At 41.9% G+C, this 16405-nt stretch overlaps 1 protein-coding gene across 1 annotated transcript in view; it reads left to right on the top strand.

Moving 5' to 3' along the window:
* LOC149317902 (uncharacterized) overlaps nt 1–16185 on the top strand; it is a 28428-nt gene extending 12243 nt beyond the window's left edge. Inside the window, exons 3-12 of the mRNA XM_089513254.1 lie at nt 578–708; nt 3989–4153; nt 6783–6938; nt 8558–8688; nt 9639–9727; nt 11257–11436; nt 13145–13300; nt 13984–14103; nt 14948–14986; nt 16139–16185. Of these exons, the coding sequence (XP_089369380.1) occupies nt 578–708; nt 3989–4153; nt 6783–6938; nt 8558–8688; nt 9639–9727; nt 11257–11436; nt 13145–13300; nt 13984–14103; nt 14948–14986; nt 16139–16143 (1172 nt within the window). The 3' untranslated portion in view covers nt 16144–16185. The remainder of the gene's footprint in view (nt 1–577; nt 709–3988; nt 4154–6782; nt 6939–8557; nt 8689–9638; nt 9728–11256; nt 11437–13144; nt 13301–13983; nt 14104–14947; nt 14987–16138) is intronic.
* Nucleotides 16186–16405: the final 220 nt, after the last annotated feature.

Raw genomic sequence — 16405 nt, forward strand, 5'->3', positions numbered from 1 at the left:
CTGGTGGCCCAAAGCATTTTGGATAAGGGAGATTCAAGCTGTACTGATAAAAATTCTAGGTTCTTCTGCCCCTCTTGACTTTTGTAGCTATGTCTTGATATCCAATCACACAGATTCCATCCAATCCAAGTGACCCCATAAATCTTGGACGGGAATCCTGAAGTCCTCCAGGTGTTGTTGGACTACATTTCCCAGCATTCCACTCACCCTTGGCTATGCTGGCGAAGGCTGTTGGGAGTTATAGTCCAGCAACATCTGGAGGGCATCAAGAGTGATTTTCCAGATAAGAAAGAAAAAAACACTGGGATTGATAAGTCAATGGAACTAATAATTACATTATTACTTTGGCCTTTATGATTACTACTGACACAAGACATAGGAGACAGCCATCAGCCTGAGTTGCTTTTAGAAATGGGTCAGGATGTTTCAGAAAAACCGTTTTGGTTTCTGGAAGAGATTTCTTATCCATGCCTATTAGTCAGTCACAATAGCTAAATGGTATCTCTGTGTTCACAGATACTGTTCCTCTGAGTATTCCTCATTTTCAGTAATTAACCTACCTGTGTTTTATGTGCAGCGTTCCTGTTTGCATATGGACCAAAGGCAAATGATAAAGAATATGTTGAAAGGAAAGTGGGTTTTAACTCTCCTCTGTTCGAGCCGGAGATTGGAGTCCCACTGGGAAATATGCTGCGTGACTCCCTCTATGTGAGTCTGTAATAAATTATTTCAGATTGCTTTTAATGATCAGATATTTACAATGCTATGAAACAAGTCCCTCCTATGGGAGAAGATGGGCAAGGAAATCCCCATTCAGCTGGGAGAGTGGGCCCTTAGTGTGGTTCCAGGACCCCCCATGGATACCAAATCCATGGATGCTCAAGTCCCATTAAATAAAATAGAGTAGTGAAATTTTGTTATATAAAATAACAAAATGAAGGGCTGCTTTTTGGAGTGTGTGTGTGTGTGCGTGCGTGCGTGCGCGTGTGTTGTGTGTGTATTAACACACACACACATTGAATATGTTCAAACCATGTGCATATGGAGAATCTGTGGTTAAAGAGGGATGATTTATATACAGTGATTTATATATGGATGATTTATATATGGTTCCAGCAAAGTGCATGACAATATTTTACAGAGCTACCATGGCTTGTATCATGCTGGTGCCTAATGCATCTTTAAATTCCCTTATGAAAGTGGTTGGGCATTATTGTCTCATGTAGAACATCAACATTCAATTCAAAGTTATGGAAGCAGAGTTACACATGTGCTGCTGTTGTACATGCAGAAGCACATGGAGTTGCGCACGTGATGCCACTATGCATGTGGTGCCATTTCACATTGCACAGGCAAGTGTGCATGCAGCATTGCAACCACTGATTTTACATCTTGTTTGCCCATTCTGTTGTGTGCTGTTGCAATTCACCAATGCACAATCATCACATAACTCTGGGAGTGAAGTTACACTTCATCTCCTTGATGTAGTATCTCTGCCCATATGTTTGTTTTTAAAGCTTCCTCCAAAGCTTACATTTAGCATAGAATTATCCAGAAATACCTAGACCAGAACTCTGTTGGTGTCTTATGCATGCACAAGTTCTCCATGGAAGTGGCTGGGTGTGTTCATCCAATGCAGAATGTCCATGGTCAGTTCAAGGTTGTGAAAGTGAAGTTGTACATGTGGTGTTTTTGCACATGGAGATATACATGTGTATGAAGATGTGCAGTGGTGCATATTTGGGTGTGATATTTGGGACTTTCTCAAAAGGGAGATACTGAAGGCACAATTTCAAACAGTTCCAGTGAGAAAGAAAAACGGGAGGTGTATCAAGAAACCAGGATGGATGACTAAGGAACTTTCAACCGAGCAAAGTTTGAAACGGAACATGTATAAGAAAAGGAAAAAGGGGGAAATCACAAAAAAGGAATTCAAAGAAATAGCAGGCATGTGTAGGGGTAAAGTCAGAAAAGCTAAAGCGCAGAATGAACTCAGGCTTGCTAGAGAGGTTAAGAACAATAAAAAGGGCTTTTTTGGATATGTCCGCAGCAAGAGGAAGAAGAAGGAAACGGTAGGGCCACTGCGTGGAGAAGATGGCAAAATGCTAACAGGAGATAGAGAAAAGGCAGAATTACTCAACACCTTCTTTGCCTCAGTCTTCTCAGAAAAGGCAAAGGGGCTCAACCTGAGGATAATGGAGCAGAGGACAGAATAGGGGAATTTCAGCACAGAATAAGTAAAGAGATAGTAGAGGAACACCTTGTTAATCTAAATGAATTTAAGTCTCCGGGACCAAATGAACTCCATCCAAGGGTATTAAAAGAACTGGCAAAAGTAATATCGGAGCCATTGGCAATCATATTTGAAAACTCCTGGAGAACAGGAGAAATCCCAGCAGACTGGAGGAGGGCAAACGTTGTCCCCATCTTCAAAAAGGGGAAAAAAGAGGATCCCAACAATTATCGTCGAGTCAGTCTGAGATCAATACCAGGAAAGATTCTGGAGCAGATCATTAAACAGAGAGTCTGTGAACATCTAGAAGGCAATGCCATAATCACAAAAAGTCAACATGGGTTTCAGAGAAACAAGTCATGCCAGACAAATCTGATCTCTTTCTTTGATAAAATTACCAGCTTGGTAGATGAAGGGAATGCTGTGGATATAGTATATCTTGATTTCAGTAAGGCCTTTGACAAGGTTTCCCATGACATTCTTGCAAACAAGCTTGTAAAATGTGGGCTAGACAAAGGAACTGTTAAATGGATCTGTAATTGGTTGACCGGCCGAACCCAAAGGGTGCTCAACAATGGCTCCTTTTCATCCTGGAGAGAAGTGACCAGTGGGGTCCCACAGGGCTCTGTCCTGGGCCCAGTGCTATTCAACATCTTTATCAATGACCTGGATGACAGAATTGGGAGCATACTTATCAAATTTGCAGATGACACCAAATTAGGGGGAATAGCTAATACCCCAGAGGACAGGATCAAGATTCAAAATGACCTGAATAGACTAGAAAGCTGGGCCAAGGCTAACAAAATGAAATTCAACACAGAGAAATGTAAGGTATTGCACTTAGGGCGGAAAAATAAAATGCACAGATATAGGATGGGTGACACCTGGCTGAATGAAACTACGTGTGAAAGGGATCTAGGAGTCCAAGTAGACCACAAGTTGAACATGAGTGAACAGTGTGATGCGGCAGCTAAAAAGGCCAATGCTATTTTAGGCTGCATCAATAGAAGTATAGTGTCTAGATCAAGAGAAGTAATAGTGCCACTGTATTCTGCTTTGGTCAGGCCCCACCTAGAATATTGTGTCCAGTTCTGGGCGCCACAATTCAAAAAGGACATTGAGAAACTGGAGCGTGTCCAAAGGAGGGCGACAAAAATGGTGAAGGGTCTGGAAACCATGCCCTATGAGGAACAACTTAGGGAGCTGGGGATGTTTAGCCTGGAGAAAAGAAGGTTAAGAGGTGATATGATAGCCCTGTTTAAATATTTGAAAGGATGTCATATTGAGGAGGGAGCAAGCTTGTTTTCTGCTGCTCCAGAGAACAGGACCCGGAACAATGGATGCAAGCTACAGGAAAAGAGATTCCACCTGAACATTAGGAGGAACTTCCTGACAGTAAGGGCTGTTCGACAGTGGAATGCACTTCCTTGGAAGGTGATAGAGTCTCCTTCCTTGGAGGTCTTTAAACAGAGGCTGGATGGCCATCTGTCAGGGATGCTTTGATTTGGATTTCCTGCATGGCAGGGGGTTGGACTGGATGGCCCTAGTGGTCTCTTCCAACTCTATGATTCTATGATTCATTCAGTTGTGCAATGTTGCCTTTCAACCCAAGTGTGGCATAGCATGATCAGTGCATTAGTACACACAGAGATACATGATGTAATGGTGATGTCGGATATAAGCCCGAATCTTTATAGTACCTCTCAGTCTGTACTCGTCTTCTCAGACCTTACTTGCACTTATTTCTCTATTTAGTTCACTAGTAATGGGCAAATAATTTTCCCAGTCTCTGGGAAGGACATTTCCAGTGATCCGAACCCACCACTTGGAGGATTTAATGGCCATGAAAATCTACCAATGGTTGCTGTGTTTTGGGACAATGCTGACTTCTCCAAGGGAAGCGGGACCATCTTTTACCAGGTAAGCCATCCCTGCTTTACTGTATGTAATTCCCTTTCATTGTTTTTGCAGCCATTAATAGACAACAGAGGATTGTGTTTGACTGTCTGAAAAAATGTTGGGGAGACACAATTACCAAGAACGCTTATAGATAAAGCACAATTGTTTAACAATATCATTGCACAATTATCATTTGGAAGAAGATTAGACAGTTATTTTATTTTAAAGGAAAGAACTGCTAGGAAGGAAGTTAGTATTTGTATAATTTACAGTTTATTTTATGTGTGTGTGTATGTGTGTGTGTGTATCTTTTAGGCTTTTAGGAAATTATGTGTTATTGCAAGTTGTGTTGAGAGATGTTGTTAGTTACGATTTGTTTTGATATTTAATAAACATATTAAGAAAAAAGGGGATTTTAATGGAAGATGTACATTCATTTTCTATCTGACATTTGTTCTAAAAATGTATGCAGTCTCCTTCGTATTAATCAGCCAGCCTTATAAAAGTCAGTGTGGTATAATGGTTTGGATGCTGGTCTAGGACTCTGGAGACCAGGGTTCGAATCCTGGCTCAGACATAGAAACCCACTGGGTGACCTTGGGAGAATCACACTCTCTCAGCTTCAGAGGATGGCAATAGCAAACTCCCTCTGAAGAAACTTGCCAAGAAAATCCAATGATAGGTTCCACTTAGTGTCACTATAAGTTCGAAATGACTTGAAGGCACACAAGAACTGTATTGGAATACTGAAGGAAATCAGAAAACCTTCCTGTCTTCTCTCATAGAAACAACTATTTTTAGGTTTCAAGTTTCACCACAGAATAAGAACCGCCATCACAGGGGGCCATTAAAAGTTCTGTCAAGGTTCGTAGAATAAACTTCCAGAAAATGTGTAGGCCAAAAGCTATATAGCAGATCCAGAGAGTGCCAGAGAAAGAGAACTCGGAGAAAATCAAACCTTTGGACTACAACCCCCAGAATCCCCCATCCTGCTGACTTGAGGATTCTCGGATTTTGTAGACTGAAAGGTCATGTTTCCATGCTCTCAAGGCAACACAGTTCCTTAAAAACTCAGCAAATTCATTCTTACATCAAACTCATTATTGCCTGCACCTGATCCATGTTTTAGTTTTACCTCTTGCTCTATGCACAAAAGTAGAGTGCACCACTGCAGCCATGAAGATATATGCCAGGCTGCAATGATATATCATTTTATGGGCTCCTCTCTTTTCCGCCCATTAAGAACTTCCAAGCAGTAGTGGCTGCTGGCTCCTTTCTAGTCCAGATTTTACAAGACCTATTCAAGATGCTGAAAATCAGCATGGTGTAGTGGTTTGAGTGTTGGACCATGACTCTGGAGACCAGAGTTTGATTCCCAGTTCGGCCATGAAAACCACTGGGTGACCTTGAGCAAGTCACACGCTCTCAGCCTCAAGGGAAGGCAATGGTAAACCTGCACTGAAGAAATCCTGCCAAGAAATCACAATGAGAATCTAGCCTTAGGGTCACCATATGTCAAAAATGACTTGAAGGCACACAACAACATTAAAGATGCTAAACATCTTTTGGAGGATAGGGATCATCAACCCGAACAGCTCCTTTAAATTTTGGATTGAAACCCAAAGTAGATTCACCACCCCACTTAGATGGAGCAGCCATCTTTCGAGGGCAAGTTCTGGGACCAAAATTCTGGATTTTGATACGACTCATGGATAAGTTGAGGATAAAATGTAAGCCATGTAATGAAGGATGTAAAGGACAAAGCAAAGGAAAACAATGCCAAAGAACTTACAAAACTCCAACAGACATAACTCTTTGTGCTCATACTAAAGGCTGGATGGCTGAAATACTAGAATGGGGTCTGTGCTTCCAGGGCAGATTAAACTCTTGCCTTTCACCATACACACACACACACACACACACACACACACACACACACACACAGACTCCCCTCCTAATGTGCAGATCTGAGACCCACACCCTTGAATATACATGAAGGAGTGACCTCCACTAATTGCAATGGCGCACGCACCCATCGTTCCATTCAAGTCTATGGGGCTTGAATAAGCATGAGCCTCCGTTTTCACTAGGGGTCTGGAATGGATCCCCCATGAAAATGGAGGGCCATCTCTGTGTGTGTGTGTGTGTGTGTGTGTGCGTGCATTAAAATACAGTACCTACATTGACCCATGGATAAATCGACTCAGTTTTTTTGGGTCAATTTTTTAACCTAAATTTCTATACTACTCTATGCTATACATTAGTATATACAGTACTTAGATGGAAAGAGACTGCTATAAATCACACAGTGAGTTTCCATGGCTGAGCAGGGATTTGAACTCAGGCCTCCAAAGTCCTAATCCAACATTCAAACCACTACATCAAAGATCTTAAAGATTTATTCCAAAGAGGTTTGATCTTGCCTTGCTTTGAGGTTGAGACTGTGTAACGTCTCCAAGTGGGTTTCCATGATTATGCAGAGATTTGAACCTTGATCTCAGGGAGTCCAAGACTCCAAGCACTATACCACCATGCTGTTCTAGAGACCAGTAATAGTTGTTGGGCTTCTAGACTCATTTTGCTTGGTTTTCCAGTTCCTCGATAGCACGTGAAGCTGCCAGTTTTAATATTACTCTTCTGCCACACACAGGAATATGTTACACAGAACTCTGCCAAACACCCTCTTGTCCAAGGTGTGGAAACAATGGTTCAGCAATACCTGAAGTCTTCCTATTCAGCCCGATGGACACTCAAGATCACCTGGGTCAAGACTCAGCACTACCCAGCACAGAAGCAGAGCAGCAGAGTGAGTTCTCTTCTGCAAATGAAAAGGTCGGATTCAGATTTTGGAGCATGCAGCTGAACTGGTGGAACTGGAGCTGCTTCTCAGCCCTTTAGCTGGAGAAAAAAATCTGTCTATGATTTAGGAACAACTTCAAGAGCTGTTTGATGGAGGGATAGATTTCCTTGGTGCCCAGGGTGACCATATGCCCTCCTTTTCCAGGACACCTCCAATAAATTAATATTTATAAATAAATAAATATTTCCCAAATAAATCGATTCAGCCCAAAAAACACTCCATTTTACCAGTATCTTTTTGATGTGGGTTAAATGGTAAAAATGGATAAAAACCATGCCCCCCCTTTCTGAATAGCATCAGGGATTCAAATTAAGTGGGAACCATGGTGGTTTAAACCGGATCATTTGGAATCATGATCTGGTTTAAACCATAGTGGGAACAAGGCCCAACAGGCTCTCCATTTTGAGCATGGATTTATATTCATATGAGTGTTTTTAGCTTTGATTTTGTCATGTCCTACATTTTTCTTGAATTTCCCACATCTTGCAGTGCCTTGTCCTCTTTTGACGTTGTGATATTTGGCCATCCTGTGTGGGAACAAAACGAGGACATTGTCCTACAATAATAATTCTGCCCCTCCCCATGAAATTGTCCTCAATTACCCACATTTCTACCATTGCAGAGAGTGAGCCACTGAAAAGTGTTCATACCAAGAACTCTTCTGTTTGATGGATTCACATTTCCTGGGTCACTTTACCTGCCCCTTTGCTTTAAAAGCTTAGGACTTTTAGGACAAGACTAAAAAGCGGAATTTTAACAGAATAAAAGTGTTTTGGGCTGATACTTACCATACAATGTCATGTCCATCCTGCTGCTGACTTGCACTCCATTCGTGACTGTAGTGTACCTTTTCACTGATGGACAAAACCCATTGATAGGCTCCCGGTCTCACTGCTATTTCATTACTGTCTCCATACAATAAGTTCCTTCCGCTGCAGTTCTTCTTCTCAGGCAGCTATGTGGTGTGAGTGGGTGTGATTCTGCTCCTTTTCCACTTTCCTTCCTTTCTCTTGAAGTGATCACAGACACCAACATCTTCCTGAAGTTGGCTGCTGTGTGCGCATCCACACAGCTGGCTTTGGGAGGCAGTTGGCAGCCACTATTGCTCTTTCCCACCTTTCTTCCCAGAAGGCAGCATTTGGAGTGCAGGAAACATATCACATAACCATAGATCACCAAAAACCTATTGTGGCAGAAAGTGTGATAAGAAACAATTGCAAACCAATATGCTTCCATTCTTTAATTGGCACGATTGTGGCTGGACAGGTGTGATTAAACTCCTAATACGGTGTTACTGACTGTGTATCTGCACATGTGCTTGCTGTTTCCACAATCCCAGTGAATCATAGTGGTACATTGAAGGCACTGAGGAGTAGCTATGCAATGTCCGAGAGTACGCAACTGTATGTACAACAGTTATATTTGCAGAACTCTGCTTAATGCAGCTGTGAACTGAATACAGGCATTATGCCACAGTTAAGAAAGTACAACCACATCAGTAAGGGAACTTATGTACCCACAAAATACAAAACATCATCTCACCCTTTCCATATATCTTCTTGCAGACAAATACTTATCAAGCCATTCTGACCACAGATGGGTACAGAACATATACTCTTTTCCTATACCAAGCTGGTGGGATGCAGTGGGACTACACCAAACTCTCTTCTACAAATGTGCTGATCGGATACACCAGGTATGATCATTTCCTGAAAAGAGGATCTAAGAAGAGAAGGACATGCCTTGGATTGCATGGTTGCCCAATGGCAACTGATGACTTCCCTGAGAATCAGGGAAGAAAACATGAATCCTCTCAGAGTTTTAGCCTGAACTTTAATGGAGGTATTTAAGGTACTGAACCTTTGCTGTTCTTATGTGCTGCCGGTCAGCTTCAGTTTACAGTGAATGAGAGACTTCCAAGAGGTCACAAGCAGCCCTGCATAGATCTTGCAAAGTCAGGGCCACTGTGACGATTTCTCAGAGCCTAGCTCCTCTTCTCTGGTCCTCAGGGTGAGAATGCTACTTTTCAAAGTGTGTATGTATTTTCCTCATCTGTTGACCTGGTGTTTTTTTTGTATTTGCACAACGATTGCATTACCATGGTTGATGTTTATTGCATCAGGCTTAATTATATCACCAAGGGATGGTCCTTCTAACATCATCAGGACCCAGCCTCCTGTGGGCACAAGGGATTGTCGCTGGGTCTTAGGTTCTGAACCTGAAATATCAGGGCCTGGGATAATTCTGACTTGCCTTGGCGAGTGGTGGAGTCTCCTTCTTTGGAGATTTTTAAACAAAGGCTGGATGGCCATGTGTCACAGGGAATGCTTTGACTGCATCTTCCTGCATGGCAGAATGGGGTTGGACTGGATGACCCTTGGGGTATCTTCCATGATTCTGTGATTCTGATTGTATGGCCCACTTTAATGTACAAAAGTTGTTAAATCTTTCTTTGATGGGATAAGATGAGGCAAGGGGGTGGCAGTTGAGAAGATGGAGGATAGGGCAGTGTGGTACATCAAGTTCTGTCTTTCGGGGGAGATGAACACCTGGAGGGCTCATGGGGAACAGCTGGGGCACAAATTGGGAAGAATATTGTGCCTCCTTGGAAATACGAGGATCATTTCTCCGCTTCTTTGTTTTCAGTGGTGATGGATTCTTCAGAAATGACGATCTGATGTCCGAAGCCCCGGCTGTGAAATATAGACCTGATCGCTTCTCAGGTTACAACTCAGGTACTGTTGATAAGTTGTGGGAGCTCACATCCACAAAATATGTTTCCCACATCTGTGCTTTGCTTGCTGGAACTAGAAGGACTTTCTAATTTGGGTATTGGTTTTGTAGTAAGGAGGGGTAAAAGAGCCAGAGGAGATATCAGGTAGAAAAAGGAGATGCAGAAAGGACTGCCATCCTTGAGGTTGTAAAGTGGTTCAAGGGTAAGTCTGAGGGCTCATCTACACTGTAGAAATAATGCAGTTTGATACTACTTGAACTGCCATAGCTCCATCCTGCAGGATCCTGGGATTTGTAGCTTTGGTAAGGCACCAGCACACTTTGCCAAAGAAGTCTAAAGACCTCATAAAACTAAAAAATCCCAGGATTCCGTAGGATGGAGCTGCAAAAGTGGTATCAAATTGCATTATTCCTACAGTGTAGCTGCACCTCCTGTTAGGACTTTTTACACGGAGGAATGTATCACCATCCCAAAAGAAGAAGAAGGGGGGGAATCCAAAAATGCAAGAAATTACGTAGTAGTTCATCAAATGCACATACACCCATCCAAAAGAGAAAGCAGTACAAATACTAATGAAATCATCACATGAGTACGTACCCATTGGCTTCTTGATTTCAAATTAGCGTCTTTGCGCATGCGCAGGGAGGACAGCATCCCATGGCCAACAGTAATCCCATGGCTGAACTGGAGATGCATTTCATACTAACGCAAATGTGAACTGACTGCAAATTCGTAGTGGAAAAGGATTTATAAATTCGATATTTTTCTGAATTCAGCTATTCCTGGGATGTCTCACGATTGCGTTTGGATTGCCTTTTGTTTGTGTGCGACGTTGTTTGAAAATCTTCTGTGAAATTACATGAAATACCTTGAATGACCCCAGATTAACCTGTGGTTAACCTTCCAATTTTCCCCGTGTGATAAAGCCCCTAGTCAGGCATATGAGTGAGAGATATGAGTTAGTTCACTAAGGATTTAATGTGTTAAATAAGTAATCTTTAGCTTTATGATGAACTTCTGTGGTAATAAATTAATGTTGCATTTTATACTTGTGCCTCTGAGAATGCTACAGAAGGGCTATCGGAAAGCTCGAGTTCAGACACACGGTGTCTGTGGTGGCCACCATTATCCAAAGGTGATGGTGGGATTTGACAAATGAAGTCTCTCACAAGAAGCATGAGGGCATCTAGAAGTTTCCCGCATTTGATGCCAGAGTGATGGGACACCAGGAAGTCCTCACATTGTGTGGCAGATGCGGGGAGAAACGGTAGCCCTCACAGGTGCCCACATCATCCACCTGCCATTTGAAAAACTCAGTGGCCACTGTAGCAGCTCTATGGTACCAGGGGTTGTAAGTGTGCCCTTCAGCATCACAAATACTTGATGAAGCCATGCTGAGGCCTTGTGCTTTGTCACTTTCGGGAGACCTCATCACTCCAAAATGTTTGTTATGGTATGTACAATTTGCAATTGAGTTTTAAATTGGTCCAGCCTTCTGATCAACATTTTTCTATTTGCATCTCCTTCCAGGTGTGCACGGGCTCTGGATCTATAAACTGGACAGCCGTGTTCGCCTGAACTATAGGCAGAGATGCCTGGACTGGCTGAGCAACGAAAGACAGCCGGCTGTTTGGAACAAGGACCTGCCATCCTGCCCTTGCTCTCTGCAACAGGGACTGTCGGATTATCGCTTCATCCGCAGCAGAAGAGGTAGATTGTATGGAGGGCATTTATGCACCCTGTGGCTTTCAACACTGTGCTCAGGTGCTTAAGATGTACCCAAGAAAGGAGATTCTGCTCCTGGTTTTAGTCCAAACTTTAAAGGAGATATTCAAGGTGCTGAAGCTATTTGGAAAGCTTTGGATAACTTTAAGCCACCATTGGATTATTGGGATGCTTTTCACACTGCACAATTACAGTTGGCCCTCTGTATCCATGGATTATTTATCCATGGATTCAAGGATCCGCAACTTGAAAATATTCAAAACATATATAAATTCAAAAAAAGCAAATCTTGATTTTGCCATTTTATGTAAGGATCACCATATCGCTGCACTATTGTATTTAATGGGACTTGAGCATCCATGGTATTCATAGGGGTGTGTGTGTCCTGGAACCAATCCCCAGCGGATACCAAGGGGGTCCACTGTATACCAATATGATTCCACTTTAACTGCCATGGCAAAATCCTATGGAATATTTGGGTTTGTTGTCTGGGGACGCAATCAAGCTCTCTTGTTGAAAAATCTAAATGCTCTTCTCTTAACTACAAAGCTCAGGATTCCATAGGAATTATACAATATTTGACTACAGCTGCGAGACTTCAGTATGCACAGAATGGAAGGACAAGACGATGAGGGAGGATTGGATGTTGAAATAGTATGATTTGGTTGAGATGGATAAATGGACTGTTTTAATTTGAGAGAGATCTCTGAATAGTTTTAAGAAAGATTGGGAACCAGCAATTGCTTTCTTACAGATACAACAGGGGAAATTTTCAATAGTTGGATTTGAAGATTAGCAGAAATGGTAAACAGTAGAAATTTCAGATAAGAGATTGGCAAAGGAGGAATTTATGATATCTAATTTTCTCCCTTGTCAATCTCTTAAATTTCTACTGTTTCCTAATTCTACTGATCTTCAAATCCAACTCTTGAAACCATTAAGTTGGCCCTCCACATTTGCGGCTTTGACTTTTGTGGATTCCATTCTTGTGGATTTAATTGATATGCGCTCTAGGAATCTGTAGGTCTTCCAGCGGGATTCTGTGGTCAAATTCTGGCTGATGTTGACCATAAGGTTGCGCTGGAGAGATCCCTAGAGAAATGGTCTCTCAAATTAAATTTTGTTTTTTAAAAAGTTGTGCTCTTTTCACTTTGCTGGGGGTTCTGTGCCCCTAACCCCAGTGAACGCAAGGGCCTACTTTAGTTGAAAAGCTGGAAGTCATTGTGCCAAAACACACTGCAGAAATAATCCAGTTTGACACTGCTTTAGCTGCCTTGGCTAAATGCTAGAGACTTCTGCGAATTTAGTTTTGTGAGATATTTAGTCTTCTCTGTCAGAGAGCTCTGGTGCCATGATAAACTATAATTCCCAGGATTCCCTAGTACTGAACCAAGGCAGTTAAAGTGGTCTCAAACTGGATTATTTCTGCAGTGTGTTTTGGACCATTATTACCTCCCCTGCCTTTTTTTTAAAGTGAGTTTGTAATTTTATGTTTATGTATGTTTTACACGTTTATATTTCTTTTGGATGTGGTATTATGTAGTTTTATAGTACTGTAAAGTAGTTTTATTGTATAAAATGTATATGTAGTTTTATAGTATGGAAAATATATTTTAATACTAAATATATCTATATCTATATATCTATAGATAGGTCGATCAATAGATCTAACAAACATCTTCCATTCTTGCAGGTTTGCTGGACTCCAGCTTCACTATGCTATATACCTCTCTCCCAAACAAGTATGGCGCTGGGGTCCGGTGTCTCTACAAGAACCCCAAAGGCCAGCTTGTGGACGGTCATCAGGAAAGAATCTGGAAAGGCTCTAGGAGAAACTTCCCCTTCAATGGTAAGGCATGTTGGAAGGCACTTTTGCTCAGGCACTTGTAAGAAATAACCAACAGAGGCAAAAAGGGAAGACAGCAAGGTGGACCCAAACTATCGCTCCCTTTCCATTTTCAGAGTAACTGCTTATTGATATGTACACTGCTATTCTGATGCTCTACTTCCTCCCTGCTTTGTCTCCTAGGGTGCATCTACATTGTAGAAATAGCGCAGTTTGACACCACTTTAACTGGCTATGGCTTTATCCTGCAGAATCCTGGGATTTGTAGTTTGGTGAAGTGCCAGCACCCTTTGGCAGAGAAGGCTAAATAACTTGTAAAACTATAAATCCCACGTTTCCATCAGATGGAGCTTCAGTACTTAAAGTGCTGTCAAGTGGCATTATAGTTATCTTCCTTGTTCCACAAAGAGGCACCTGTGTGTGTATGTGCCTTCAAGTAACCTGTTGATTTATGGCAGTCCCATAAATTCCATTGACTTTTATTAAGCAAGGTATACTCAGAGGTGGATTGCTCAGTTCCTTCCTCTGAAATATTGCCTACAGCACCTGGTTGTTCCTATGCAACCACTAACTAGGGATGATCCTGCTTAGCTTCCAAAGTCAGATGGGTATTTAGTTCCTTGAGGCTTTACCAAATCATCCTCCCATCATTTCCTATCCTTTTTTCTCTTGATACTTATGTCTAGATGAAGAGTTGAAACTCTACAATTGGTGTTGCTACCAAGCTGGAAAACAACAGTTCTGCGATAAGTACCACCAGAAGAGACCCAAGATTGGCTGTGATGGATACAGCCCTCCAGTCTGGGGTGAGCATCCAATTATTTCAAGAGAAGATGGTGACGGTGGCTCCCATGTTGGTGGGATGGTGAATCAACTCCAGGATTTATTCCAAACTCTAATGGAGCTATCAAAGGCATTACATCTTTTTTTGGGGGGGAGGGTTTAATTTTTGAATAGCTCCTTTACAGTTTAAACTAAAACCCGGAACAGATTTACCACTTCACTAATGTGGGTGTACCAGCTGCCAATGAGGGAAGCAAACAGCTTATGATATAAATTCATTTCCCCTGCACCTATTCATAGCATCATATGTATTATCACAAATACAGTTGGTCCTCCATATCTACAAATTTGACTTTTGCGGACTTGATTATTGGCAGTTTTGATTAATATGTTCTCTCTAGGAATCTCTAGGTCCTCCAGTGCAACTCTGCCATAAGTTGACAATAGAGTTGTGCTGGAGAACCTAGAGGTTCCTGGAGAAAAAGACTTCTATAGGCATTTGTAGGTCCTCCAGCATGATTCTATGATCAACTTCTGGCAGAGTTGTGCTGGAGGACCTAGAGATTCCTAGAGGGAACATATTAATCAAAAACTCAAATAATCAAGTCTGCAAAAGTCAAATGTGCAAATATGGAGGGCCAACTGTTGCACATAAAATGCTATTTACGCATATGACGTGCATGAAAGGTATATTTGGTTTCAAACATGCATTCAGTGTGCGCCTTTATGTTTAGTGCAAGAGTTAATTAGCACAATCTATGCACAGCTGCACATGCAGAAATTGACACTGTGCAATCCTAATGTAGGATCTCAGCCCCTGTGTTTTGAACCAAATCAAATGTTTGTTCCTTTCCTTGTAACCAACAGCAACATCATCGGAAGAGAAGCTGAATAGCAACGAAAGAGGTGAGACTGTGTTCTAGTCTGGCCAGAAAAGGCAATTTGGGTCACTTGCAGATTTCCACTTCAACTGTGGCATCTATCCTGCTTTAAAATGTTCAGAATATTTGCATCCATTGGCTAGTACTCAAGCAAGAACACCTTTGCCAAAAAACAATTGCAGTCTGCTCTAATTAAAGGGGAAACTTGGCTTATTGAGGATCTAACATTCTTATTTCAGGCCAAAGTCCATGTCTAGTACAGCAGAGGGTCAAAGGCTCACAATTATTATTGTCATTGGTTGGTTGATTGGTTGATTTCTCACCTTTTTGCCAACCCTGGGATTCAAAGTAGCTTACAAATGTTAAAACAAATACAGCTAAAAGTACACACCATACAAAAGTTAAAATATAATTAAACTACAGGTTCAGTCTCCCTTATCCAGAAATACAAAATATGCCAAAATCCAAAATTATCCAGATGGGTGGTGGCTGAGACAGTGACAACTTTGCATTCTGATAGTTCAGTGTACACAAACTTTGTCTCATGCACAAGATTATTACAAATACTGTATATGAAATTACCTTAGGGCTATGTGTTTAAGGTGTATATGGCCCAATACAGATGGCTGAAAAGTGCCGTCATGGGGTCGATTTTAGGGCTTGGGAGAGCGGAGCGTCCGCATGCTCCTGAGACCTACCGTGCAGCAGACATCCCCATGGTGACCACATCCAAATACCACCGCACTGCACATACATCACTGGTGCACCTGAAAGGGGCAATGGCTTCCTGTGCGCATCCTAAAAAGAACCCACCAGGAGCAGGTTCTTTTTATGGCTCCTGGAGGCCACACGGTTTGGTTGCTGCGGCCTCTGTCCAAGGAAGAAAGGGGCGACATTTTGCCTCTTTTTTCTCCCCATCTGTCGAACCCCTATGAAACATAAATAAATCCCATGGGTCCCATCTTCAAGATATCTCTTTCTGTATATGCAAATATTCCAAAATCTAGAAAATATGAAATCCCAGAAATCTTAGCCACCCATGAAAAATGCTTTGGTTTTTAGGATATTTCAGATTTTGGCATTCCGGATAAGGGAGACTCAACCTTTACTGCTAAAAGACATTGGCCAGATTTTTCTTTCAAGGTAGATATTAACATTTCTGCTTTCTTTCTGACAGACTGAGAGATATCTGCTCCTTCTCCAGGTCTCATTTTTAACAGAACAGCCTTGGTGAGCCTCGTTCCTAAGAAACCTTTTTGCTCCTCTGTTTTATGTAGGGGCTGAACTAGAAAGTTATTGTCTTTCAGGCTGGAATAATAGAGTTTGCTGAATAAAATATCTCCAACTCTTCTTCATCTCGTTTTGGTTTTATTATTCGAGTGGGAGATTAGGACATATGTGGGCAGCTGAGGGTGGTGGCGGACGGCGGTGAAGGACTACAAAC

This window comes from Sceloporus occidentalis, unplaced genomic scaffold (assembly GCF_023333645.1).
Source record: "Sceloporus occidentalis isolate IW3139 unplaced genomic scaffold, rSceOcc1.0.p SCAF_2, whole genome shotgun sequence".
In the NCBI taxonomy this organism is placed as follows: Eukaryota; Metazoa; Chordata; class Lepidosauria; order Squamata; family Phrynosomatidae; genus Sceloporus; species Sceloporus occidentalis.